Genomic DNA, 25,909 nt, shown 5'->3' with positions numbered 1-25,909 from the left:
TCTGCTTATGAGTAAGGGATAAGTGATAGAAGCTGCTTAGCCTTTCAATAGAAAAAGACAGTAAGGAAAAAAGGAATGATGGATTCTTTTTTTTTTTTTTTTTCCCTTCATTTTTTTTTTTTTATTTCCACCATAACAGTATTCATTATTTTTGCACCACACCCCGTGCTCCATGCAATCCGTGCCCTCTATAATACCCACCACCTGGTACCCCAACCTCCCACCCCCCGTCCCTTCAAAACCCTCAGATTGTTTTTCAGAGTCCATAGTCTCTCATGGTTCACCTCCCCTTCCAATTTCCCCCAACTCCCTTCTCCACTCTAAGTCCCCATGTCCTCCATGCTATTTGTTATGCTCCACAAATAAGTGAAACCATATGATAATTGACTCTCTCTGCTTGACTTATTTCACTCAGCATAATCTCCTCCAGTCCCGTCCATGTTGCTACAAAAGTTGGGTATTCATCCTTTCTGATGGAGGCATAATACTCTATCCCCAGGGGTACAGGTCTGTGAATTACCAGGTTTACACACTTCAAAGCACTCACCAAAGCACATACCCTCCCCAATGTCCATAATCCCACCCCCTTCTCCCAAACCCCCTCCCCCCAGCAACCCTCAGTTTGTTTTGTGAGATTAAAAGTCACTTATGGTTTGTCTCCCTCCCAATCCCATCTTGTTTCATTTATTCTTCTCCTACCCACTTAAGCCCCCATGTTGCATCACCACTTCCTCATATCAGGGAGATCATATGATAGTTGTCTTTCTCTGCTTGACTTATTTCGCTAAGCATGATACGCTCTAGTTCCATCCATGTTGTCGCAAATGGCAAGATTTCATTTCTTTTGATGGCTGCATAGTATTCCATTGTGTATATATACCACATCTTCTTGATCCATTCATCTGTTGATGGACATCTAGGTTCTTTCCATAGTTTGGCTATTGTGGACATTGCTGCTATAAACATTCGGGTGCATGTGCCCCTTTGGATCACTACGTTTGTATCCTTAGGGTAAATACCCAATAGTGCAATTGCTGGGTCATAGGGCAGTTCTATTTTCAACATTTTGAGGAACCTCCATGCTGTTTTCCAGAGTGGCTGCACCAACTTGCATTCCCACCAACAGTGTAGGAGGGTTCCCCTTTCTTTGCATCCTCGCCAGCATCTGTCATTTCCTGACTTGTTGATTTTAGCCATTCTGACTGGTGTGAGGTGATATCTCATTGTGGTTTTGATTTGTATTTCCCTGATGCCGAGTGATATGGAGCACTTTTTCATGTGTCTGTTGGCCATCTGGATGTCTTCTTTGCAGAAATGTCTGTTCATGTCCTCTGCCCATTTCTTGATTGGATTATTTGTTCTTTGGGTGTTGAGTTTGCTAAGTTCTTTATAGATTCTGGACACTAGTCCTTTATCTGATATGTCGTTTGCAAATATCTTCTCCCATTCTGTCAGTTGTCTTTTGATTTTGCTAACTGTTTCCTTTGCTGTGCAAAAGCTTTTGATCTTGATGAAATCCCAATAGTTCATTTTTGCCCTTGCTTCCCTTGCCTTTTGCGTTGTTCCTAGGAAGATGTTGCTGCGGCAGAGGTCAAAGAGGTTGCTGCCTGTGTTCTCCTCAAGGATTTTGATGGATTCCTTTCGCACATTGAGGTCCTTCATCCATTTTGAGTCTATTTTTGTGTGTGGTGTAAGGAAATGGTCCAATTTCATTTTTCTGCATGTGGCTGTCCAATTTTCCCAGCACCATTTATTGAAGAGGCCGTCTTTTTTCCATTGGACATTCTTTCCTGCTTTGTCGAAGATTAGTTGACCATAGAGTTGAGGGTCTATTTCTGGGCTCTCTATTCTGTTCCATTGATCTATGTGTCTGTTTTTTGCCAGTACCATGCTGTCTTGATGACGACAGCTTTGTAATAGAGCTTGAAGTCCGGAATTGTGATGCCACCAACGTTGGCTTTCTTTTTCAATATCCCTTTGGCTATTCGAGGTCTTTTCTGGTTCCATATAAATTTTAGCATTATTTGTTCCATTTCTTTGAAAAAGATGGATGGTACTTTGATAGGAATTGCATTAAATGTGTAGATTGCTTTAGGTAGCATAGACATTTTCACAATATTTATTCTTCCAATCCAGGAGCATGGAACATTTTTCCATTTCTTTGTGTCTTCCTCAATTTCTTTCATGAGTACTTTATAGTTTTCTGAGTATAGATTCTGTGTCTCTTTGGTTAGGTTTATTCCTAGGTATCTTATGGTTTTGGGTGCAATTGTAAATGGGATGGACTCCTTAATTTCTCTTTCTTCTGTCTTGCTGTTGGTGTAGAGAAATGCAACTGATTTCTGTGCATTGATTTTATATCCTGACACTTTACTGAATTCCTGTATAAGTTCTAGCAGTTTTGGAGTGGAGTCTTTTGGGTTTTCTACATATAGTATCATATCATCTGCGAAGAGTGATAATTTGACTTCTTCTTTGCCGATTTGGATGCCTTTAATTTCCTTTTGTTGTCTGATTGCTGAGGCTAGGACCTCTAGTACTATGTTGAATAGCAGTGGTGATAATGGACATCCCTGCCGTGTTCCTGACCTTAGCGGAAAAGCTTTCAGTTTTTCTCCATTGAGAATGATATTTGCGGTGGGTTTTTCATAGATGGCTTTGATGATATTGAGGTATGTGCCCTCTATCCCTACACTTTGAAGAGTTTTGATCAGGAAGGGATGCTGTACTTTGTCAAATGCTTTTTCAGCATCTATTGAGAGTATCATATGGTTCTTGTTCTTTCTTTTATTGATGTGTTGTATCACATTTACTGATTTGCGGATGTTGAACCAACCTTGCAGCCCTGGAATAAATCCCACTTGGTCGTGGTGAATAATCTTTTTAATGTACTGTTGAATCCTATTGGCTAGCATTTTGTTGAGTATTTTCGCATCTGTGTTCATCAAGGATATCGGTCTATAGCTCTCTTTTTTGGTGGGATCCTTGTCTGGTTTTAGGATCAAGGTGATGCTGGCCTCATAAAATGAGTTTGGAAGTTTTCCTTCCATTTCTATTTTTTGGAACAGTTTCAGGAGAATAGGAATTAGTTCTTCTTTAAATGTTTGGTAGAATTTCCCCGGGAAGCCGTCTGGCCCTGGGCGTTTGTTTGTTTGGAGATTTTTAATGACTGTTTCAATCTCCTTACTGGTTATGGGTCTGTTCAGGCTTTCTATTTCTTCCTGGTTCAGTTGTGGTAGTTTATATGTTTCTAGGAATGCATCCATTTCTTCCAGATTGTCAAATTTATTGGCGTAGAGTTGCTCATAGTATGTTCTTATAATAGTTTGTATTTCTTTGGTGTTAGTTGTGATCTCTCCTCTTTCATTCATGATTTTATTTATTTGGGTCCTTTCTCTTTTCTTTTTGATAAGTCGGGCCAGGGGTTTATCAATTTTATTAATTCTTTCAAAGAACCAGCTCCTAGTTTCGTTGATTTGTTCTATTGTTTTTTTGGTTTCTATTTCATTGATTTCTGCTCTGATCTTTATGATTTCTCTTCTCCTGCTGGGCTTAGGGTTTCTTTCTTGTTCTTTCTCCAGCTCCTTTAGGTGTAGGGTTAGGTTGTGTACCTGAGACCTTTCTTGTTTCTTGAGAAAGGCTTGAACTGCTATATATTTTCCTCTCAGGACTGCCTTTGTTGTGTCCCACAGATTTTGAACCGTTGTATTTTCATTATCATTTGTTTCCATGATTTTTTTCAATTCTTCTTTAATTTCCCGGTTGACCCATTCATTCTTTAGAAGGATGCTGTTTAGTCTCCATGTATTTGGGTTCTTTCCAAACTTCCGTTTGTGGTTGAGTTCTAGCTTTAGAGCATTGTGGTCTGAAAATATGCAGGGAATGATCCCAATCTTTTGATACCGGTTGAGTCCTGATTTAGGACCGAGGATGTGATCTATTCTGGAGAATGTTCCATGTGCACTAGAGAAGAATGTGTATTCTGTTGCTTTGGGATGAAATGTTCTGAATATATCTGTGATGTCCATCTGGTCCAGTGTGTCGTTTAAGGCCTTTATTTCCTTGCTGATCTTTTGCTTGGATGATCTGTCCATTTCAGTGAGGGGAGTGTTAAAGTCCCCTACTATTATTGTATTATTGTTGATGTGTTTCTTTGATTTTGTTATTAATTGGTTTATATAGTTGGCTGCTCCCACGTTGGGGGCATAGATATTTAAAATTGTTAAATCTTCTTGTTGGACAGACCCTTTGAGTATGATATAGTGTCCTTCCTCATCTCTTATTATAGTCTTTGGCTTAAAATCTAATTGATCTGATATAAGGATTGCCACTCCTGCTTTCTTCTGATGTCCATTAGCATGGTAAATTCTTTTCCACCCCCTCACCTTAAATCTGGAGGTGTCTTGGGGCTTAAAATGAGTTTCTTGGAGGCAACATATAGATGGGTTTTGTTTTTTTATCCATTCTGATAGCCTGTGTCTTTTGACAGGGGCATTTAGCCCATTAACATTCAGGGTAACTATTGAGAGATATGAATTTAGTGCCATTGTATTGCCTGTAAGGTGACTGTTACTGTATATGGTCTCTGTTCCTTACTGATCTACCACTTGTAGGCTCTCTCTTTGCTTAGAGGACCCCTTTCAATATTTCCTGTAGAGCTGGTTTGGTGTTTGCAAATTCTTTCAGTTTTTGTTTGTCCTGGAAGCTTTTAATCTCTCCTTCTATTTTCAATGATAGCCTAGCTGGATATAGTATTCTTGGCTGCATGTTTTTCTCATTTAGTGCTCTGAAAATATCATGCCAGCTCTTTCTGGCCTGCCAGGTCTCTGTGGATAAGTCAGCTGCCAATCTAATATTTTTACCATTGTATGTTACAGACTTCTTTTCCCGGGCTGCTTTCAGGATTTTCTCTTTGTCACTGAGACTTGTAAATTTTACTATTAGGTGACGGGGTGTGGGCCTATTCTTATTGATTTTGAGGGGCATTCTCTGAACCTCCTGAATTTTGATGCTCGTTCCCTTTGCCATATTGGGGAAATTCTCCCCAATAATTCTCTCCAGTATACCTTCTGCTCCCCTCTCTCTTTCTTCTTCTTCTGGAATCCCAATTATTCTAATGTTGTTTCGTCTTATGGTGTCACTTATCTCTCGAATTCTCCCCTCGTGGTCCAGTAGCTGTTTGTCCCTCTTTTGCTCAGCTTCTTTATTCTCTGTCATTTGGTCTTCTATATCACTAATTCTTTCTTCTGCCTCATTTATCCTAGCAGTGAGAGCCTCCATTTTTGATTGCACTTCATTAATAGCTTTTTTGATTTCAACTTGGTTAGATTTTAGTTCTTTTATTTCTCCAGAAAGGGCTTTTATATCTCTCGAGAGGGTTTCTCTAATATCTTCCATGCCTTTTTCGAGCCCGGCTAGAACCTTGAGAATTGTCATTCTGAACTCTAGATCTGACATATTACCAATGTCTGTATTGATTAGGTCCCTAGCCTTCGGTACTGCCTCTTGTTCTTTTTTTTGTGTTGAATTTTTCCGTCTTGTCATTTTGTCCAGATAAGAGTATATGAAGGGGCAAGTAAAATACTGAAAGGGTGGCAACAACCCCAGGAAAAAATGCTTTAACCAAATTAGAAGAGATCCAAAATCGTGAGGGGGGAAAAAGGGGATAAAAAGAGGTTCAAACAGGAAGAAAGAAAAAAAAAGAAAAAAGAAAAAAAAAAAGAAAAGAAAAGAATTTAAAAAAAAAGGAAAACACCTAAGAAAAATGTAAAAAAGAAAAAATATATATATTAGATAAACTAGTAAAAAATCGTTAAAAAAGAAAAAGGTAACAGTTAAAAAAAAAAATTTTACCCAAAGGCGAGAAAAAAAAAAACAAAAAATGAAAAAGAAAAAAATTAAATTAACTGCAAGACTAAAAAAAAATCACAGGGAAAAAGCCATGAGTTCCGTGCTTGGCTTTCTCCTCCCCTGGAATTCTGCTGCTCTCCTTGGTATTGAAACCACACTCCTTGGTAGGTGAACTTGGTCTTGGCTGGATTTCTTGTTGATCTTCTGGGGGAGGGGCCTGTTGTAGTGATTCTCAAGTGTCTTTGCCCCAGGCGGAATGATACCGCCCTTACCCGGGGCCGGGGTGAGTAATCCGCTGGGGTTTGCTTTCAGGAGCTTTTGTTCCCTGAGCGCTTTCCGTAGAGTTCTGGAGGACGGGAATACAAATGGCGGCCTCCTGGTCTCCGGCCCGGAGGAGCTCAGATCCCAGGGCCGCACTCCTCAGTGCGCCCTCAGAGAACAGCGCCCAGTTACTCCCGTCTGCCTGACCTCCGGCCGCGCTCCGAGCTCACTGAGCCTGCGACCAGTTCAAGGTAACACCGAGCTGCGAGCTTAATGTCGGCTCTGTCTCTGTAGGCGGCTTTCCCGTTCCAATACCCGCAAGGTCTGCGACACTCAGACACCCCTGATCCTTCTGTGATCCTGCGGGACCTGAGGCCACGCTGAACCCACGTGGGCTTCGCCCCGGTTTAGCCTCTGGAGCGATGTCCCTCAGCGGAACAGACTTTTAAAAGTCCTGATTTTGTGCTCCGTTGCTCCGCCGCTTGCCGGGAGCCGGCCCCTCCCCCCGGGGTCTATCTTCCCGTCGCTTTGGATTCACTTCTCCGCCGGTCCTACCTTTCAGAAAGTGGTTGTTTTTCTGTTTCCAGAATTGCTGTTCTTCTTCTCTTCGATCTGCCGATGGATTTTCAGGTGTTTGCAATCTTTAGATAAGCTATCTAGCTGATCTCCGGCTAGCTGAAGCACTCTCAGCCTGCTACTTCTCCGCCATCTTGACTCCTCCCCTCGGAATGATGGATTCTTAAGTGGAAAAGGAAGAAAAACTTCTTGTCAGGAGAAGAAAAGATGGAGTTTGTTGAAAGCATAACAAGTTCAGTTTGAACAGGGTTAAAGGATGGGAGAGAGGCTAGAGATTAATGTGGATCCTCTCAAAATAAGAAGAGAAAAACTAACTTCCTAGAGAACCAGAATGTTACTCCTTAATGCCCAGCTAACACTGGAAGTCTTTGGGTTAGAATTATAAATTCTGTCTCTTCAGCAAGACAGGATATGTTTCTCCCTGTATTTACAGTTATTCTTTCTCTTTCTCTTTTTAAAAATAACATTTCCATTCTTCTCAACCCTTCCTCATGTTATGTCTCTTGGGCAGCTCCTATGTGAAAAGCCCAACCCTTCTCCATTGGCCACTTAATAGAGTTCACATAGTTCTTTCCAGTTTTCCTGTTATGTTTCAGGAACAACTCTCTGTAGCCAGTAGCCTGAAGTAGTATTTCAGATCTGCAGATTTGGCTCTGTGAAAGTAACCTTAGTATTGGTGTTTAGTTAATTTAAAATTATTGGGGTCCTGTGTGAATGAGTTCTTAATGTAAATAATGACTTAATGAACTGAAATCAGCTGCCTTGCCTCTGTGCAGGAGTTTACTGATACTGATGGTTGAGACTTCATGTTTTTAAGTAAGATGGCCCATGTGGCTCTCATGGATTCAGCAATAGATTAATATGATACTAATTTTGAAGTCTTTTTTAGAATTAGATTATGCAACATCCTCAACTCACGAAAAGTGTTACTCTCATTGGTTTTTTTCATGGGTGGTGACTAATCAAATGGTCAGTACTGGCCATTGGGCAACAAACTAGAGTTTCCTAGAATGTGCCTGAGCTCATTGTCATATTGTATGGAATAATATTCTTTGGAGATCCTTGGTTTGTGGGGGCAAAGGTCATTTCTTCATTTATTAGTCCTTGTGTTCAAGGACTATGGGGGTTGGGTAGAGTTGTTTGGCTTGGGCCTCGCTCTCATGTAAATATTCAGATTTAAAAATTTTAACATTATGTTAAGGTGTTGGCCCTTGAAAACCCCACGTAGCCACTGCCGCCCTCTCCTGCCCTCGCCATGTTCCTCGCCCGGTCTGAGTATGACAGGGGCGTGAATACTTTTTCTTCTGAAGGAGGATTATTTCAAGTGGAATATGCCATTGAAGCTATCAAGCTTGGTTCTACAGCCATTGGGATCCAGACATCAGAGGGTGTATGCCTAGCTGTGGAGAGGAGAATTACCTCCCCACTCATGGAGCCAAGCAGCATTGAGAAAATTGTAGAGATCGATGCTCACATAGGTTGTGCCATGAGTGGGCTAATTGCTGATGCTAAAACTTTAATTGATAAAGCCAGAGTGGAGACACAGAACTATTGGTTCACCTACAATGAGACAATGACTGTGGAGAGTATGACTCAGGCTGTGTCTAATCTAGCTCTTCAGTTTGGAGAAGAAGATGCAGATCCAGGTGTCATGTCTTGTCCCTTTGGAGTAGCACTGTTATTTGGAGGAGTTGATGAGAAAGGACCCCTGCTGTTTCACATGGTCCCATCTGGGACCTTTGTACAGTGTGATGCTTGAGCAATTGGCTCTGCTTCAGAGGGTGCCCAGAGCTCCTTGAAGTTTACCACCAGTCTATGACATTGAAAGAAGCCATCAAGTCTTCACTCATCATCCTCAAACAAGCAATGGAGGAGAAGCTGAATGCAACTAATATAGAGCTGGCCACGGTGCAGCCCGGCCAGAATTTCCACATGTTCACAAAGGAAGAACTTGAAGAGGTTATCAAGGACATTTAAAGAAGCATGAGCCTCAGAACTTCTCTGGGACAATTTCAGTTCTCCTAAATGCTTTTAACTTTTAATTTCAGCTCCTGTTCTTGGAAGATCTCCATTATATGTGCATTTTTTTTAATAATGTCTGTACATAAAGGCAGTTCTGAAATAAGAAAAATTTAAAATTTGTTAACAGAAAAAAAATTTTAACAGTATGTTAAAATGAAGTTACAAATATAGGCAAAGAAACACATTGACTAGAATAAAAGAAATGACTGTCATGCTGCTTTAAACTTGAATCTTGTGTGAAAGATTGTATAGCCTGTGGACTTTTTAAAAAATTTTTTATTAAAAAAATTTTTTTAAAAGATTTTTATTCATTTATTTGACAGATAGAGATCACAAGCAGGCAGAGAGGCAGGCAGAGAGAGAGAAGGGGAAGCAGGCTCCCTGCTGAGCAGAGAGCCCCATGCGGGGCTTGATCTCAGGACCCTGGGATCATGACCCAAGCCAAAGGCAGAGGCTTTAACCCACTGAGCCACCCAGGTGCCCCATACTTTTTTTTTTTAAATAAATAATTGCAAATCAAATTATTACATCATAGGTCATTGATATCTATAGTGTAATACTGAGAATAGAATTAAGTCTAAATAGAATTATGAGAGAAAGATGGCTATCATTGAGACCGTATTGCTATGACACTTCAGTTTGTTCAGAATTCTAAAAATGTATCCTGACATAAATATTGACATTTTACATTGGTGAAGAGTACTTTAGTTGTTATACCTGGTGTGATCATAGAAATAAATCACTGAAAAATTTATGTAATAAAAAGCCTTTTTTTTGGTAAAGTCGGCATTTAAAATATGCCATTGTTTTTCTAACCTTGTTTTGAGATGTCTGTTGTTGTTCTTCTTATTTTTAAAAAATATACAAAGATCTACAAATCATGGAATTGGCTTGAAACTTGAAGGTCTCTGACAGCAACAGTGTGGTTGGTTGTTTTGTACTGAGAAGTTTTTTTCTTTTTTTCCCTTTCTAGGGTGAACCTGGACAGCCTGGGAACCCTGGCTACCCTGGACAATCTGGTCAAGATGGTAAGCCTGTGAGTACTGAAAGCTTAGTCATCTCCAGTACTGGGATTATGGTGTCAAAGTTGAAATTGCACTGGGCAAAGTTATACAGGCAAGAAAGACTTTAAGATTACCATAATAAGGAGAGAGATTGAACTCCACTCACTGAAACAGAAATGGAGCTAGTGGAAACGTACTGGAGGACTTGGGTGGTTGATCAATGGGATGGAGCAAATTGAGTCATCCTGAGTTTGATACATGTTGTCGTCTGTGATTAGGCCATCTGTCTTTGCTAACTGGCGCTCATGACAGATAGGGCACTACCATCCCACAGAGCCTGGAAGGTCTGGGTACTTATTTTTCTGGATGTTTTTTCAAAGGGATGGCTCCTAGGTCCTGGAGAAAGACATACCCTGCTAGTTGTAAAACTAACAAGCTTTTAAAAAGGTTTGCCACTCAAAGGGTCAGAGAAAGAATTTATAATTAGAAATTTTCTAGAGTAAATGTTCTAAGGGAAGGGAAATCAGGCACCTAGAATCAGGAAGAAGACTGTTTGAAGTTTAGTTAAGCAGAAGGGAACATTAAGCCTAGCTTGGTCAATAGAATCAGTGTTCTAGTCACTTAAAAGGTGAGTTACTCCAAAATTGCATACATCTTTGTTACATTTAAAAATTGTCCAGTGAGTATTGCTGAATAGCTAGGTTCAGGAATCTTTTACCTTTTCCCTTCATGTCTATGGAAGTTTTCAAAAAAATCTTTTTGAAAGATATTTTGTGAGGACATATATGCTTATAATCCGAACAAAAATAGTATCCTCTAAGTTTCAAGAGAACTTTAGGAACAGTTTTGAATTAAGGAAACATAAAGCACATACACTTTAGGGCTTTCTAGGTGAATATTTTCAGGTTAGCTCTCAACATGTTTATAACAGTAAATAAACATTAGGAGTTTGCCTTTAAATGCTAAATAATGGTCACCACAAAAGTATCTCGTAAGATATTTTTTTTCAAGAGAGAAAGTGGGGAGGGGCAGAGAGAGAGAGAGAATCTTAAGCAGGCTCCATGCCCAGTGTGGAGACAGATGCAGGGCTTGATCTCACAACTCTGGACTCATGACCTGAGGCAAAATCAAGAGTTGGATGCTTAACTGACTGAACCCCCCCAGGCACCACTAAGGAATTTTCTTTATCATGAGACATTTAACCTCTTGCTATAAAATATGGAAAGGTTTGTATTCTGAGGCAGTAATGTTTAAGGAATGAAGGAACCACAGACTAATGTTAAACCATCAGTACCCCAATCATCATGATACAGGAGCTTGTTAGTCCCTGAGACAGTGCAGTCTATGTGTGATGGCAGTACTTTTGAGAATTTGGGGATAGGAAGGGACTTGACCTGGGTTATGTTTTAGAAAGATCCATATAAATATCAGAGAGTAGATTATGTAGGGCAAGAGTGGAAGCAGGTTATTTTAGGATTCTAAGGGAGAAGTAAAAGTGGCTTGGACTAGAGAGATATGAAAGGGAAAATAGGAGGTCATATTCTGGATTATTTTTTTAATGTAAAGCTGGCCAGAGTTAACTGTCAAATTAGATGTGAGGCACGAGAGAAAGAGTCAGGGGAGACTCAGAAGATCTCTGTGTGAACAACTTACTGAGCTAGACAGCAGTGAGCTAGACAGCAGTGAGCTAGACATCTCTGTGTGAACAGCTTACTGAGCTAGACAGAGTTTTACGAGTGTGAGCCCTTGTTGTCTCCTGGAGTGCCCCTAGTATCTCCTGGGATTCTAGAGAAAGGAATCTTGAGTTCAGGAATATGTTTGAGAATGAAAATACATAGTTGGGACTTCCTAGTGTGTAGATTGTTCTATCTGAGCCACCAGAGTGAATGAGATCATTTAGAGAGCAACCACAGAAAAGTGGAGAAGAGAAGGGGGCAGTGGACTGAACCTCAGGCTGTCTTCAGACGAAAAAGATAAAAAGAGGGTGAGAATGCAGCCAAAAAAGCTGGGAAAGAAAGACCAGTGAACTAGGAGGTAAACCAGCAGAGAGCGGCATCCGTGAAGCCAGGTAAAGTACTCATTTCAAGAAGAGAGTGCTCAGTTGTGTCATTGTTGCCAAGACATTGAGAAAAATGAGCTCTATGCATAGACCACTGGATTTGCTTTATGGAGGTACTGAAGCCATTGACAAATAGGGTAGAGAGGGTGGGTACAAAAAACAGATTGAAATAGGTTCAAGGGAGAGTATGAGATAAAATGATGACTGTCAATATGGAAGCTTTTTCTGAGGGGTAGAATGTGGATCAGCTATATGGAGCAGTTGCATGGTTTGGATGTGGGATAAAAGGAGGGTCTTTTAAGAGATGGGAGATGTTATAACACGGTTTTATGATGTTGACAATGAGGCAGAAGGGAAAAAAAATCAGTAATTTGGGAGATTAGGGGCATTTTCAGGAAGAAAATCCTTGGGCAGGTTGGAGGGCATTGGTATAATATGGACCTTTATGTGGGGTAAAAGGCCAAGCGGATAAGGGTGGAAGTGGCCAGGTAGTGATTTGCAGGAAAGAAGAAGAAAAATTTATTATCAGACTACTTCTATTTGAATTGAATGAAACAAATAGGTTCTAAACTAACATCTCCTCTTTGCCTTTATCCTTAACTTCCTGTTCCTGCCAGCATTTTCCTCGTGGTTCCTTATATCTCATCCTTTTCTCACTTTAACTTGAAGTGTCATGTGACTTGGTTAGACTCTCTCACTGCACCTCCTTCCTCCCACTGAAGACACTGCCTGAGGCCCTGTGTGGGTTCTCCCCTAATCACTCTGGGTGGGAGGAGTTTTATGAGTGTGAGCCCTTGCCTGCCTGAAGACCTCCTCTGACAGCACTACTAAATTATTTAGGTTTTGGGTGTCTTGGAGGTGAAAAGTCCTGGGCAGTATATGGCAGTGAGTAGTGAGCAAGCCCTTCATAGGCCATTGGCTCTAATGTGCTTTTTTTTTTTTTTTTTCCTCCTTAAATATTTTGCCTGAACAAAGTACTGGAATTTAGTTGTAATAAGCCTGATATAATAATCATGGATATTACTCTATGACTTTTATTTCATCTATAATAGATTTGTTATCTCATCATATTCACTACATATATATGTGTTTGTGTATATGATTTTACCTGTTGACATAGGTATAGCTTTGTAGTACCTGATATTAGATGTTAGATGTTATTAGGCATACCTGATGTGAGAGAAAGAGCAAAGAGAATGTCCACCTCCTAATCTTAACACCTGTGAATATGTTAGATTAGGAACTTTGCATATATGAAAAAATCAAGGATCTTGAGATACAGAAATTACTGTGTAGAAATTTATCTGAGTGGCCTGGTATAATCACAAGGATCCTTATAAGAGGGAGGCAGGAGCATCAGAGTTAGAGGAGGAGATGTAATGACAGAAGCAGAGATCAGGATGAGGTGACCATGAGCCAAGGAATGTCTGCAGTATCCAGAAGCTGGTAAAGGGAAGGAACACATCTTCTAGAACCTCCAGAAGGAATGCAGTCCCATTGACATCATGAGTTTAGCTCCCTAAGACTGTGTTGCCTTTCTGACCACCAGAATGTAAGTGTGTGTCATTTTAAGCCATTATGTTTGGGATAATTTGTTACAGCAGCAATAAGAAACTGATTCATTAGTGCAAATCCCATTTACCCAAAGATATGATTTTTCCTAAGTGTCTCCCTTTCCCTCTTTCCTTTGTCTCTGTAGGAGATAGGAGGTTGGGCGGCCAGGCAGGAAAAGAAAATGAGTCTGGGAGCCAGAACAGCTGAGGGTCATTAGTGTGTGTCCAGGGCCAGTGCACAGCGGGAGTGGGAAGGTGTGGGTGGAGTCTCTGGCTGGCTATTGAAGCCATCTGGACCAGGGAAACTTGGACGGAACAATTCGAAGGGAATTCTGCTTTGTTTGGATTTGGTTCTGTGCAATCCCCTTCAATAAGCAGTTTGAATCTCTTTCACATTATAACCAGGCCAAGTCAACTGAAGCTTTAAATAGGAAATTATTCCATTCTGGAGAAATACTAATTTTCACAAGGAAAATGCCTTCAAACAAAATTAAAGAGCTAGTTTCAAATTCTTCCTGTCCTTTCTCATTTCTTTATCAGTGAAATGATTTCTAACAGCACTGAGAATATTACTGTTTTGCTATTATGTCGTTATAGAGAGAGAGGCAGAGGAAATATTCATATATCCCACAGGTAATTTGGAGAAAGTACTATTAGTAAAAGCATTGCACTGTTATGGCATTGATTTTTTTTTAAAGGCCATCTAGTGTATGAAAACATATACTAGAACTATTTTATGATTTTGTAGAAGATTGTATTTTTGTAGTGCTTGTTTCTATTTTCTGTCATTATTAATTAGTCTTAATGAACTAAATTACTTTTCTCAAACCAAAGGCCTCACTGGTTGTTAGAGAGATCAGGGGTTGTTTTGCCTTCTGCTTTGCTTTTAAAAATTGCTTTGTTTTCAAGCAAAGGGTCTCAGTTTTTTTGTCTGGGAAATGAGAAGATGGTGCCGGATGAGGCCCATGTTCTCTCCAGTGCTAATTTTCTAAGATTCCATTAAAGCCATCATATTTGCTAAGGGAGAAAGGTAAGCTAGATTAAAACTGTCAGATTCTGGAGGTGAATTTTCATGTTATTGCCCTTAAGTGATTCTGGAAGACTGATACCACACTGCTACTGGTAGGATAGATAGAAGTGTAGATTGGTCAGTGGGCCACACTCTGTGATGCAGTGACTCTCTTTGTCCCCACACCCCTTGGTGTACCCCATCTAGTCTAGAGATTCCAGAAAGTGGCTAGCTTTCTCTGTGGATGGTTAAACCATACAAAAGTGGTAGTCAGTACAGATGGGAGAATTTCAAAGGTAGATGATTTTATCAAACACAAAGAGAGAGGGGTGGGGCAGGTTAGTAGGAGGTGAAGTTGGGTAGGTAAGAGGGAGAAAGGAAGGGAGATGGAGTAGAATTCTTTAGGCCATTGTGATGACTTTGGCTTTTGGTTGGAGTGAACTCAGAAGCCACTGGAGGGTCTGAATTGAAGTGATGTAACTTATATTTTTTAAATGATTACTCTGACTTCTTAGTTGAGAATAGATTTTAGGGCGATGAGGACAAAAACCAGAGAGATGAGTCCAGAAGCTCTTGAAATAATCCAGGAACAAGATGATTGCAGCTAGCATCAGGACGGTAAGTAGTGAGGTAAAGAGAACTGCTGACTTCCTGGGGGTATTTTGAAGTTAGATATGATAGGGTTTGATGATGTAATGCATGAGTTTATAGGAGAGGAGTCAAAGGAGACTCAGTGAGTTGTGGAAGAAAGAATAGAAAAACTTGGGCAAGGGAAATCAAGCGTTTGGTTTAGGATATGTTAAATTTTTGTCAGATGGCTAATCAGAGAAATTTTTTTTAAGATTTTTTTTTTTTTTAAAGTAATCTCTACACCCAATGTGGGACTCAAATCCACAACCCTAAGATTAAGAGTTACATGCACCATTCACTGAGCCAGCCCAGTGCCCCTGTTCAGGTAGAAATTTTAGGTGGTAGTTGAATATAGAAGTCTGACATTCAGGGTGAGTTCCTTTTTTATAAAGTGTCCTTTCTTGTCCTTTACCCATTTTCTGTATGAGTGATAGTATTTTGAATGTTAATCAGTTGATTAGTAAGAGCTTCCTACACTAAAGGATTAAAAGAATTAATCCTTTGACATATATGTTGTAAATGTTTCTTCTAATTATTTATTTGGTTTATAGTTTTTAACTTGTAGCAATGTAAAATTTTCTTACAGTTAAATGCTTGGTTATTTTTTCTAGTGTTTTTTTCTTCTTCTTCTTCTTTTTTTTTTTTTTTACTATTACTCTATTCATTTACTTTAATATGATTTTCAAGAATTTTTAATTCTCAATTTCACTTCTGAAATTTATTTTGGCATTTGGGGTGACATGAAGATCCAAACGGATTTGGCAAACTTGGAGAATGGCTACTCTAATATAGTGAAATTCAACCCAAATGAACGTATGGTTCTTACTTGTCTGGGACATGTTATTTAAGTTTAACATTGGTGAAAAGGGATCAGCATTTGTAATGGGGCTGCCTGAAGGGCTGATGCAATTTTTGGCATTGTTAGTAAATATATAACATCTATATTAAGCAAGATGACAGTCGTGCTTCTGAAGTGTTAGATTTGGTTTAGCCTGCTATACCTTAGGGATTTGTAGGACTTGGATTTCATTTAGAAGAGAGAAATGGGGACAAGAGTAAGAACTCAAAAGAATGTCTGTGGGGGGAGAATTGACTAAATCTTAGGTGTAAGCCAAGTGAAAGATGCTGTTTCAAAATGGTTGAGAATGATGGTAGAGAAAAAGAAGGGGAAGAAAACTAGAATTTAGGCTTGCAGAGTAAGCTTGACAGGAGGTGAATAATTAATAGTAGGCCAATAGGACTCATGGGACAAGTTTTTATGTTTTTCTCCTTCAGACTCTTAACTGAATATGGTGCCAGTTGTGGACTCAACAGTTTAAGAGCTGTGGGGAGTTTGGGGCTGAGTGCCATGAAGATTAAGACCTGGAAAATGGGGTACATGAGGTTACAAGCCAAAGGAATGGCTGTTATTTAACTTGGAAAATAGAATTATAAGAGGTGGCTTAATGATGAAGTGTATGAAACATTTGTCTAGAGAAAACAGTTTCTACCTGAGCTCTCACTTCACCTCATTTTGGATTCCTTTAGCAGAAAGCTTCATTGTCTTATTGTCTCCCAGTACCATAAAACTTACACAAACGCACGCATACGTCCCTCATGAGAGGCTCACTGGTAGGCTGAAATATGGGCCATTTGCCGCAAATGAATTATCTTATACTTGGGCATTTTATCTTTTCTATAACAAAGTGTAATTTAAAACTTTTCTGTAAAGCTTTCCTAGACAAAGCTTAGTTGACTAATTTTTTCCCCCAACCCTTCCCATGTGTAAATCTCATGTATGAATTTCTCCATGTTTTCCTCATGGGCCTCTTAAATAGACTACTTATTTTTTAAAATATAGTATGGATAGTATAGATAATAATGGTGTGTGTGTGTAGATATTACATAGTACTATTTGTACATTAAATTCTTCAAGGAATTGTTCTGCACTGTGCTTCCCGAGTGTTCTTTGTGCTTGTCGTTCTAGAAAGCTTCCCTGTCTGCTCTTTGCCTCCCATAGCGTCTTTCTTAGAACTTAGCTCAGGTGTAATTTTACCTCTGTTACTGGGATCTATTATTAGTCAAGTAATTTGAGCAGTCAGTTCAGACACACACACTACTTGATTAACAGTTGGGTTAGGTGGTAAATAAACTAGTTTCTATATTAGCTATACATGAAAAGACTGAGATTTAAGAATATTTTTGGGATTTAGTGCCAATGGCAAGAAGAATCCACAGTGAACATTAAAAATATACACTGGATTTTGGTTACTTAGTTACCCTAGCTGTGTATGAAGGGTATCTGTGGGAATTTTGGAAAACTTAAAAGAAAATTATGTAATAGAATAAATTTCGAATCACATTCTTAAATTTCAAAAAGAAGAGTGACATCCAAACTGATTTCTCTGGATTTTATAATCATTTTTAGAGTTTAGAATACTTAAAGGAAATCAATTACTTTATCTTCCTTGCTACTTAAGAAGATCTATATACTGAGGTTGGCAGGATAATTTATGGTCTGATTAGAATTGGGCTCAGAAGAGACTGTGACCCTTGCTCACAGGATAAGTTTTATTTCTTTAATTTCCATTTCAATGCTATACATCTTTCCTGGAGCATTGTAACTATGAATCATGGAGGAAAATTAAATTGATTCTGTATTCTTCAACCCTACAATTTGGCAGTGAGAATATTTTTTTCCTAAAAAATGACTCATTTACAAAGAGACTTTCTGTGAACATGGAAAAGACTTTACTGTCAGAAGTCTTGCACATGGGGGTAGGGTGGGTATTTGGATCTGCTAATAATTGCAAAATAGCAAAATCAGTGTTAGACAGTATTGATCAAAGATCATGTGAAAATGGCACTCCTACTGGAAAACACAAGAGCATGTGTATTAAGAAAAATAAAAACTCAGTAAGTTGTAAGGAAAGCTTATCATTTTTCCTGTTTCAGGGCATTTTTCTTGTTTAAGTGTACCCTGCTATGAGTCAGCCAGTGTTTAGTTTTTGCACCTCTTGGAAATTGTTCTGTGATGTAATATTCCTCCCTATTAACCTTTATTTTCCTGATTTTTAGTCCAAAATTTGTTTTTCTGAATTTCATCCAGTTTCTTCTGGTGATTTGCCCTGGGATCCCCCAGCTTGGATGTGGTTTTGGTTTTTCTTTATTTTGTTGCTAATCATGCTTCCCCTAGCTTCTAAAAAAATCTTTGAATTTCTCTATATAACTAAGTTTTCAAGAATGCATCTCATTGTAAGTTAAAAAAAAATCAACCTGGTTCTCATATTGTGAGAAGCATTTATTATTGCAGTTCTTCCAAAGACAAACAAATATGGCCTTTTTAAAGCACACTGAAGACTTGTTCACATATACGCCATTAGATCTATATGAATGTTGAAAAAGGGTTAAATCAAAATGTTGATGACTGGATCTGCCATTCCTCAGGTACTAATGGTGCCCATTAAGGCTACAGAATAAGTTTGCAGGAGAATTCTCCTGGTTTTGTACGAAAGTCATTGAGTCTGAAGAAGATACAAAGAAGCTCACATATGAGTTCCTAGCCTCTGACAGGCATTTTCACCTGTGACTCTCATTTGTTTCTTTTCAGAAGTGAAGTGGGCACTGTTATCCTGGTCTATGGTAAGAAACTGAGGCTTAACTAGGCAAAGTCACTTAGCCAAAATTCTGTAGAAAGTAAAGGGAGGAGCAAAAATTCAGCCCAGGGTCTTCCAATTTCAAAATTCATTGTCTTTCCACTTTATTGAGTTACCTCCCAGGATTTGGGGATTTGATCACTCTGCCTGAGGTCACATTATGAGTCAGAGGTGAGCTGGGAACACAGTCTGGGGTATCTCCACGTTGCTTTAATCCATTGAAATGTGATGTGTCCTCTCTAACAAATGGATCATATTAACTTCTTCGAAGAAGAGAACAGTTTTTGATCTTCTACAAAAGATTCATTTTGTGAAAAAAGTAATAAAGCTGATATGACATTTGGCTTAACTTTTGAAAAATTGTGAAAAAGAACAATTCATTACAGTGAACTTTGCAGATGACCGGTCATTTTGGTAAATAGCCAATCTCCATGGTAACTTTCTTTTGAGGAATTAGATGAACATTCCTTTTCTTTGGGCACTCAGGATTCTAAGCAATTTAAAAGCCTTGCATTTTGTGCTTTGAAAGATCTCATTAATTATTCTAGGATCATAAGATAGGATCTACCATGAAGCATTTTCTGATAGAGGGTATTCCCATTGGCTCTGTCAACTTCCTAGCTGTCTATCTTTGGGCAAGTTACTTAATCTTATGTGATTAAGTAACTTCTCATCTGAAAATAGGGATAATATAGACCCTGCATTAGGGTGGTTGTGAGGGTTAAGTGAATTAATATATGTGAAGTACTTAATCTGGAACATGACAAATACTGTATAAATCATTGCTCTTATTGTTTCTCCCAATTACAATAGCCTGTTGTGTATCATGTCAGACTATCAAGAGAGTGCCTACAGGGTTTCAAAGGACCCAGCGTCTTCCTAAGGAGTGGCAATTATAAGTAACCTAACTCCATTTGGGCAATATCCTAGCAGCGACAGAGTTGCAATTTAATTCCAGACCTATCTGATCGCGAAGTGGTTGAAGGAAAGAGATTCAGTGGTTACCGGAGTCATAGAGATAAAAGGCTGAGCAAACCATGTTGACTTTGATCTTGAGAACGGGAACCACATGGCATTACTAAAAGCTTCAGTTTGCTACTGGTAGCAGCATAAACATAACCTGGTTCCTTGGGGAAAGAGATTTTTCTCACTTAGTGCAGTATGGATGACTCAAAGGTAAATTCGTCCAAAGTTTGATTAACAAAAAATTGCCGAATGCTCTGTTCAGTGTTGGAAATATAGAAATGAATAGGACTGGGTTTCTCCTATCAAGGGGACACCTAAAACCAGGACACAGAGACAGTGGCTGCCCAGAGACAGATTTTGGGTCTGAATACTGCAGGTGGTTTTGTAAGGTGTGTGGTGTATGGAGGGATTCATTTTGAGACTCATTCACTGATGAAATAAAATGTTTAACGTTTGCGATGGACTCAGGAGTATTTGTGTGAGAAATCCTGGAGAAAGGGTAATGATACACTCTGTGAAAAACTGAATGGGGTATGAAGGAAAGCATCGTAGTTGGTGCTGGAACTTATATAGTCTCTCATTTGGAGAGTAACTGGGAACATTTTACAGAATAAGAAATACGAGTGTGGGGGCGCCTGGGTGGCTCAGTCGGTTAAAGCCTCTGCCTTCGGCTCAGGTCATGATCCTGGAGTCCTGAGATCGAGCCCCGCGTCGGGCTCTCTGCTCAGCCGGGAGCCTGCTTCCTTCTCTCTCTTTATCTGCGCCTCTGCCTACTTGTGATCTCTCCCTGTCAAATAAATAAATAGAATCTTTAAAAAAAAAAAAGAAAGAAATACGAGTGCGTGTAAAAGGAGAAAAACAATCTAGGACTGCTGTTGCAGAGACAAACACGATTATTGTTACTGGTGTTATTAGAGCTAGCAAAGAATAGTAAAAGAAGTATTTGAAAATGGGAGTGGGAAAGCAGGGAGTTGTGCTGTGTCTAAAATGACAGCTAAAAATGTGCTGACAAGCGAGTGGGTGAATACAAAAACCAGCCATAAATAGCCACATGGAAATTAAGCTTTTGGATTTAACAATGAAGTTGTAATTGGAAACACTAACGAGATCTGTTTTATACGGCTGACAACAGAAAGCCATATCCAAGCAGTAAGATCTGAGACGGGGGGATCTAAATAAGAGAGAGAAATGTATTTGCAGGTGCCAGGTGGTTCAAGTCAACTTGACATTGACCCAGAGTAACCTAGACAAATGTTCTGGGCCTGCAAGTTTGTTTGGGAGTTTAATTGCCATATGCTGAGTGAAGAATGAATAGCTTGCCTTGTCTGAAGAAGCCTTGCTATTGTACCACAGGTCCACTGTCTGAAGCAGTGAAGTTGAAAGGGACCCTCACTTCAGCAGACAGCTCAGCATTGGGAGGTGGGGGAGACATGTCAAACCACGCTCGTGGGGTTAACAGCAGCTGCTTTCCAAAAGGAGCAGTCCCAAAGGCTGTTATAGACTTACCCTGAAGAATAACATTTATCAAGTTTTAATTTATTCCAGAGATTAACTCAAATGGCCATTAATCTGGTAGTTTAAAAATGGATTACATTAGTGTAATCCTCCAATCTTGCATGTTTTTCTCTTGACTATGTTGAATATGTTTCTATGTGCAAAACATTTTTTTAGGAGCTGCGAATATTGGCTCTGTATTTGCATCCCAGAGCCTTCCTTGTCACTGAAACATATCTGGATATTTTTATTAATCTGGAGATATTTAAGACCTTTTCCTAAAGACCGAAGATATTAATTCCACATTCAACATTTGAAACTTTGTTATTTTTGTTTCTTAAGCGGTCATCCAGTGAAGTCTTAAGTGTAAGACAGTCAAGGGTGAATCCTGAAATGGAGGACTGCTTTTTGTATGTTGAAATACTAATTATTTTGTGTTTGCTTTTCTTTAGGGATATCAGGGAGTTGCAGGATCACCAGGTGTCCCAGGATCTCCAGGAATACAAGTATGTGATTCATAGACACACACTAAAGAATCACCATTTATAGTGAACCAAAAAACATAATTAACAGAATTTTATTCTGTGTTTGATTTAGGGAGTTCCAGGACCACCAGGTTACAAAGGAGAACCAGGGAGAGATGGTGAAAAGGTAAATGCATACAAACAAAAATGTGTCCAATTGGCTTTGGTTCACTCAAGGAAAACCAAGAATGTCACCTATGGTGACTCCCATTCAGTAGCATTCACCTTGGAGAATTCCAAGATTTGTGGGCTCATGGTCGGTGGTCATTGGCCAATAAAGCTCATAGCGGGGCTTTTATCACTAGATGAAATTGATTGTCACTGGATGACCACCGTGACACAGAACAGGTATTGACATTGCTCTGATGCTATGTTCTCTCCCTGGTGGATGAAATGTGTTCCTATTAGCCACGGGAAGCCCCATACCCATGTGTCCTTCTCCATAATGGATACTTATCTGGCAGGTGGTCTATTGGCTTAGTCTTACTGCGCTTTTTCCTTAGGGCTTCAGTGGGTATATTTACTGCTGACTCTCCTTTTTCACAACTCTGAGATTTGGCAAGCTTCCTATTGAAGTACATCATCTTTAAATATGTTCGATATATCAGTGCCTCCCCAAGGATCCAGAGTCATCAAGACCTACTGGCCCTGGTAGCTGGTCCACATCCAAGATGCCCAACTGTGTTTGCTCAGATCCCATGTTGATTTGTTAGCTTAAAGCACAGTTGTGTTTATAAGGTCTGTGAAGGCATTCTGGTGTTTGCTCCTGATAAAAGCCTGTACTAATTTTCTAACTAATCCTTGCTAAATATTACCTTTTTAAGATAGTGTGCACCATGTTCACATCTGAGAAGTTCTGATCCTAACCTGTATCCATTTTAGGTTTTTGTGGCTGCTTACGTTGTTTGCAGAAAATTGTAGCTGGTAAAGTAATCTTGAAAGGTTGGATTTTTGGCAGATCTAATGATGTATCTGCCACTTTGAAGTTACTTGTTCTTGGGCAGGTTGCTTAATGTCTTTGAGTCTTATTTTTTTTCATCGACATAATGGTGATTCCTTCATCGGTTTCTTGTGAAGGAGTCTTTTTTTAGCCACAGAGAAATCTGCCTATTTTAAATGATGGAGATACCTCTTGAGAGTTGATAGGGAGCTTGCCCCATGTGCAGGAATGGCAGACGTCTTATATTTTCATGCTGTGGGGATGTTGAGAGAGATTGCCTGACCTCTGCCAGGTGAACTGGGGATGTCCCTGGGAGCATGAGGATATCTGTCCTGAGGAGACCATGTGTCAGACACCTCACCTAAATTCTAGTCTACGGGACCACTGCTCTTTTCTTTTTCTTTCTTTCTTTCTAAGATTTTATTTATTTATTGGAGAGAGAGCGTGCAGAGCAAGAAAGAGAGGAGAGGAGAGCATGAGCAGGGGGAGGCGCAGAGGAAGAGGGGGAAGCAGGCTCTCCCCTGCACAGGGAGGCTGATGTGGGCATGCCAGGACCCTTGCATCTTGAGCCAAAGGCAGGTACTTAACTCAGTGAGCCACCCAGGCACCCTGGATCACTGCTGTTTAACATTCTCACTTACCCTGATTGGGGGATAGCAGGGGTTTCATAAAAGTATGTGTATATGAGTGAATATATCTATGAATGGATGAATGAATACATTTATCTATTTTTCCCTTTTACTTGGGTTTTAGAGACCAGTTATAAAAAGGAGGGTTTTTATTCACCTTAAAAAGAATAAGAGTAAAGTGTTTCTTTGAAAGTAAAGGAATAACAGCAATTTGCTTAGTCACATCTTTAATTGCTCTCTTGTTTTGGGGTCATTGTACTCTCTCCAGAACAGAAGTGCCCGAGTTTTACAAAGGCATACATTTTGTTGAATAAAATAAAGTGTATGTTTCTGTGAAGGTCTCTGTTTTCAGTCTAGTTTCACCCAGAGTTGCTTTTTCTCTGAAATTTGTTCTTAGTGCATAAAGTCTGATCTGTCAGAGTCACTGTGAGCCCAGAATCACTATGCGCTGTGCCATCTACATTTCCTCCTCACATTCTATGTGGCTTTAGAACGTTCCTTACCTGGATTGCAGTCACTGAATAAGTTAGAGATGTTTCCTCAGTTCTTCCTCTAGGATATAGTTTCTTCATATTCAGAAATGGGAGGGTTGAAAAGTAGACCCCTGAGGAGACTTTGACTCGGGGCAATGCAGGACATTTTTTCCAGGCATCACACAGTGGCCTTTCAGAGATGGTTCCACACGCTGTTCTCCATTAGGATCTTTTCCCAGAATCATTTCCATCTTGTGGATTTCTTCTGAACACTCCCATTGTAGGAGTTTCCACTTAAGATAATTAAAACTACATGCACTTTCTTGCTGACTTCAACATTTGTTCCTACATATCAGACAATAGAATGTGTATAGATTTTGCAGGTGCCCCCCGCCCCGAATTTACAAAATTAAAAAGGAGCACTTATTCACCAAATGGTCTTTAGTTGGTAACTCATTTTATAATATGCTTTAAAGTTATTTGGAATTTAAGAAAAAGTACTTCAAAACACTTCTTCAGCTTTAAGGAAACCCATATATTTAAATCACTGAAAGAAATATATTTTGTTAAAATTTACTTAGGCTGAGTTGAATAACTGGCATGCATTTATGGGTTTTTGAGTTGATTATGAAACCTTTTTTATAGCAAATTCAATTCTGAACACATGGGAGGTAGTAATAATTTTTTTTTAGACTTTGTACAAATTTATCACTTGGTTTTTCTGGGATTAAGAAATAAAATACGCTAATATATCCAAGGTCTCATTATGGAGCAAACTACACATTTTGTTTAATTTCCTCATTAGATCATTTACCATTTAAATTGTTCCTTCAAGATCTGTTTCCCATTGTCTTTGGCATCCATACAAGAGTATGATGTGATAAATGAGGCTTCCTCACTGAAGTAAATCCTTTACTTTCATTGTTGCACTTCTGAAGTCCAAAGATTAAGTGGTATGACAGTGATTTGTATGGTCAGTTATAATTAGGGAATTCCAGTGTACATGCTGAGAGAACAGTAATAAAAGACCAAGCTGAAAGTTTTATTAGGGAATATGCTAAAACTTAGTATATTAGTATTAACTTATATTATATATAATATATGATATATATTAGTATTAATTTATATATAAAATTATATATATATTAATATTAACTTATTAATATTAACTTTTTAACTTATTAAACTTAGTATCAGTGGTTTTATTTCCATAGTGTCTGAAGACAAAAACAAACAAACAACAACAAAAAAAAAACAACCTTAAAAAATTAAAACAAAGCCAAGAATGACATGGGAGGAAGAAATAGAATTGGCTTAGTAAAGTGGCCACTTTTATCTTCCTTCTCAAAAAGGGAGGGTAATGTAGTTTTCTGATAACACCACGGGCAAAGGCCCAAATGCTGGCGTGGGTGTGCTTGGAGTTTAAGGGGCACAAGAAAGGGAGACTTAATGAAGTTACAGGTTATTGGTTGGGCTTTGAATTCACCTTTTACTTATATCTTCTCTATCCGTTCTCTACATGTTGGAGTATTTCAGGGTTCAGTCAGTCCTATGCCTTCTTTTCCTTCCTTAATAGAGTCTGTTTGTTATATTATTAAATATAAACTTACATGAATATAAATTTATGTGTTAAATATATAAATACAAATATTGGTGTTAAGCCTATTAATATATTGAGGGGCACCTGGGTAGCTCAGTCTGTTAAGCATCGGACTCTTGGTTTCAGCTCAGGTCATGATCTCAGGGTCATGGGATCAAGCCCTGCCTCAGCCCCGCGTTGGCTCTGCGCCTCCTCAGCACAGACTCTGCTTGGGATTCTTTCCCTCTGCCTCTCCCTCCACTTGTGCTGGCTCGCACATGGCGCGTGCACATGCTCTCTCTCTCACAAACAAGTAAAAGGCATCTTTAAAAATAGTAGTATATTGGGGCGCCTGGGTGGCTCAGCGGGTTAAGCCGCTGCCTTCGGCTCAGGTCATGATCTCAGGGTCCTGGGATCGAGTCCCATATCGGGCTCTCTGCTCAGCAGGGAGCCTGCTTCCCTCTCTCTCTCTCTCTCTGCCTGCCTCTCTCTCTGTCAAATAAATAAATAAAATCTTTAAAAAAAAAATAGTAGTATATTGATATAACCAGTTATAGTTAATAGAATAAAAATATTAAATACACACACATACATATACATTCTGTTTTCTGATGAAATATTTCGCTGCATTTGAATCTGAAGAAACTGTGGAATTGTTGTTGAAACCAGGGATTTTCAGAAGAACTTCTACTTTTTATGGAAGGT

General features: G+C 39.2%; 1 protein-coding gene and 1 pseudogene across 4 annotated transcripts in view; both read left to right on the top strand.

Annotated features, from left to right (window-relative positions):
* COL21A1 (collagen type XXI alpha 1 chain) overlaps positions 1–25,909 on the top strand; it is a 280,569-nt gene that overhangs the window by 155,213 nt on the left and 99,447 nt on the right. For 3 of the 4 annotated variants that reach the window (XM_032340301.1, XM_032340302.1, XM_032340300.1), the window contains exons 10-12: positions 9,683–9,745; positions 21,512–21,565; positions 21,657–21,710. In XM_032340301.1, coding sequence (XP_032196192.1) covers positions 9,683–9,745; positions 21,512–21,565; positions 21,657–21,710 — 171 coding nt within the window. The remainder of the gene's footprint in view (positions 1–9,682; positions 9,746–21,511; positions 21,566–21,656; positions 21,711–25,909) is intronic. The other variant, XM_032340304.1, reaches the window with a different exon arrangement.
* On the top strand, positions 7,876–8,830 carry LOC116588783 (annotated as a pseudogene).

The sequence above is a fragment of the Mustela erminea genome, chromosome 4 (assembly GCF_009829155.1).
Source record: "Mustela erminea isolate mMusErm1 chromosome 4, mMusErm1.Pri, whole genome shotgun sequence".
NCBI lineage: Eukaryota > Metazoa > Chordata > Mammalia > Carnivora > Mustelidae > Mustela > Mustela erminea.
The sequence above is the reverse complement of the archived record's forward strand: the minus strand, read 5'-3'. Positions and strand labels throughout refer to the sequence as shown.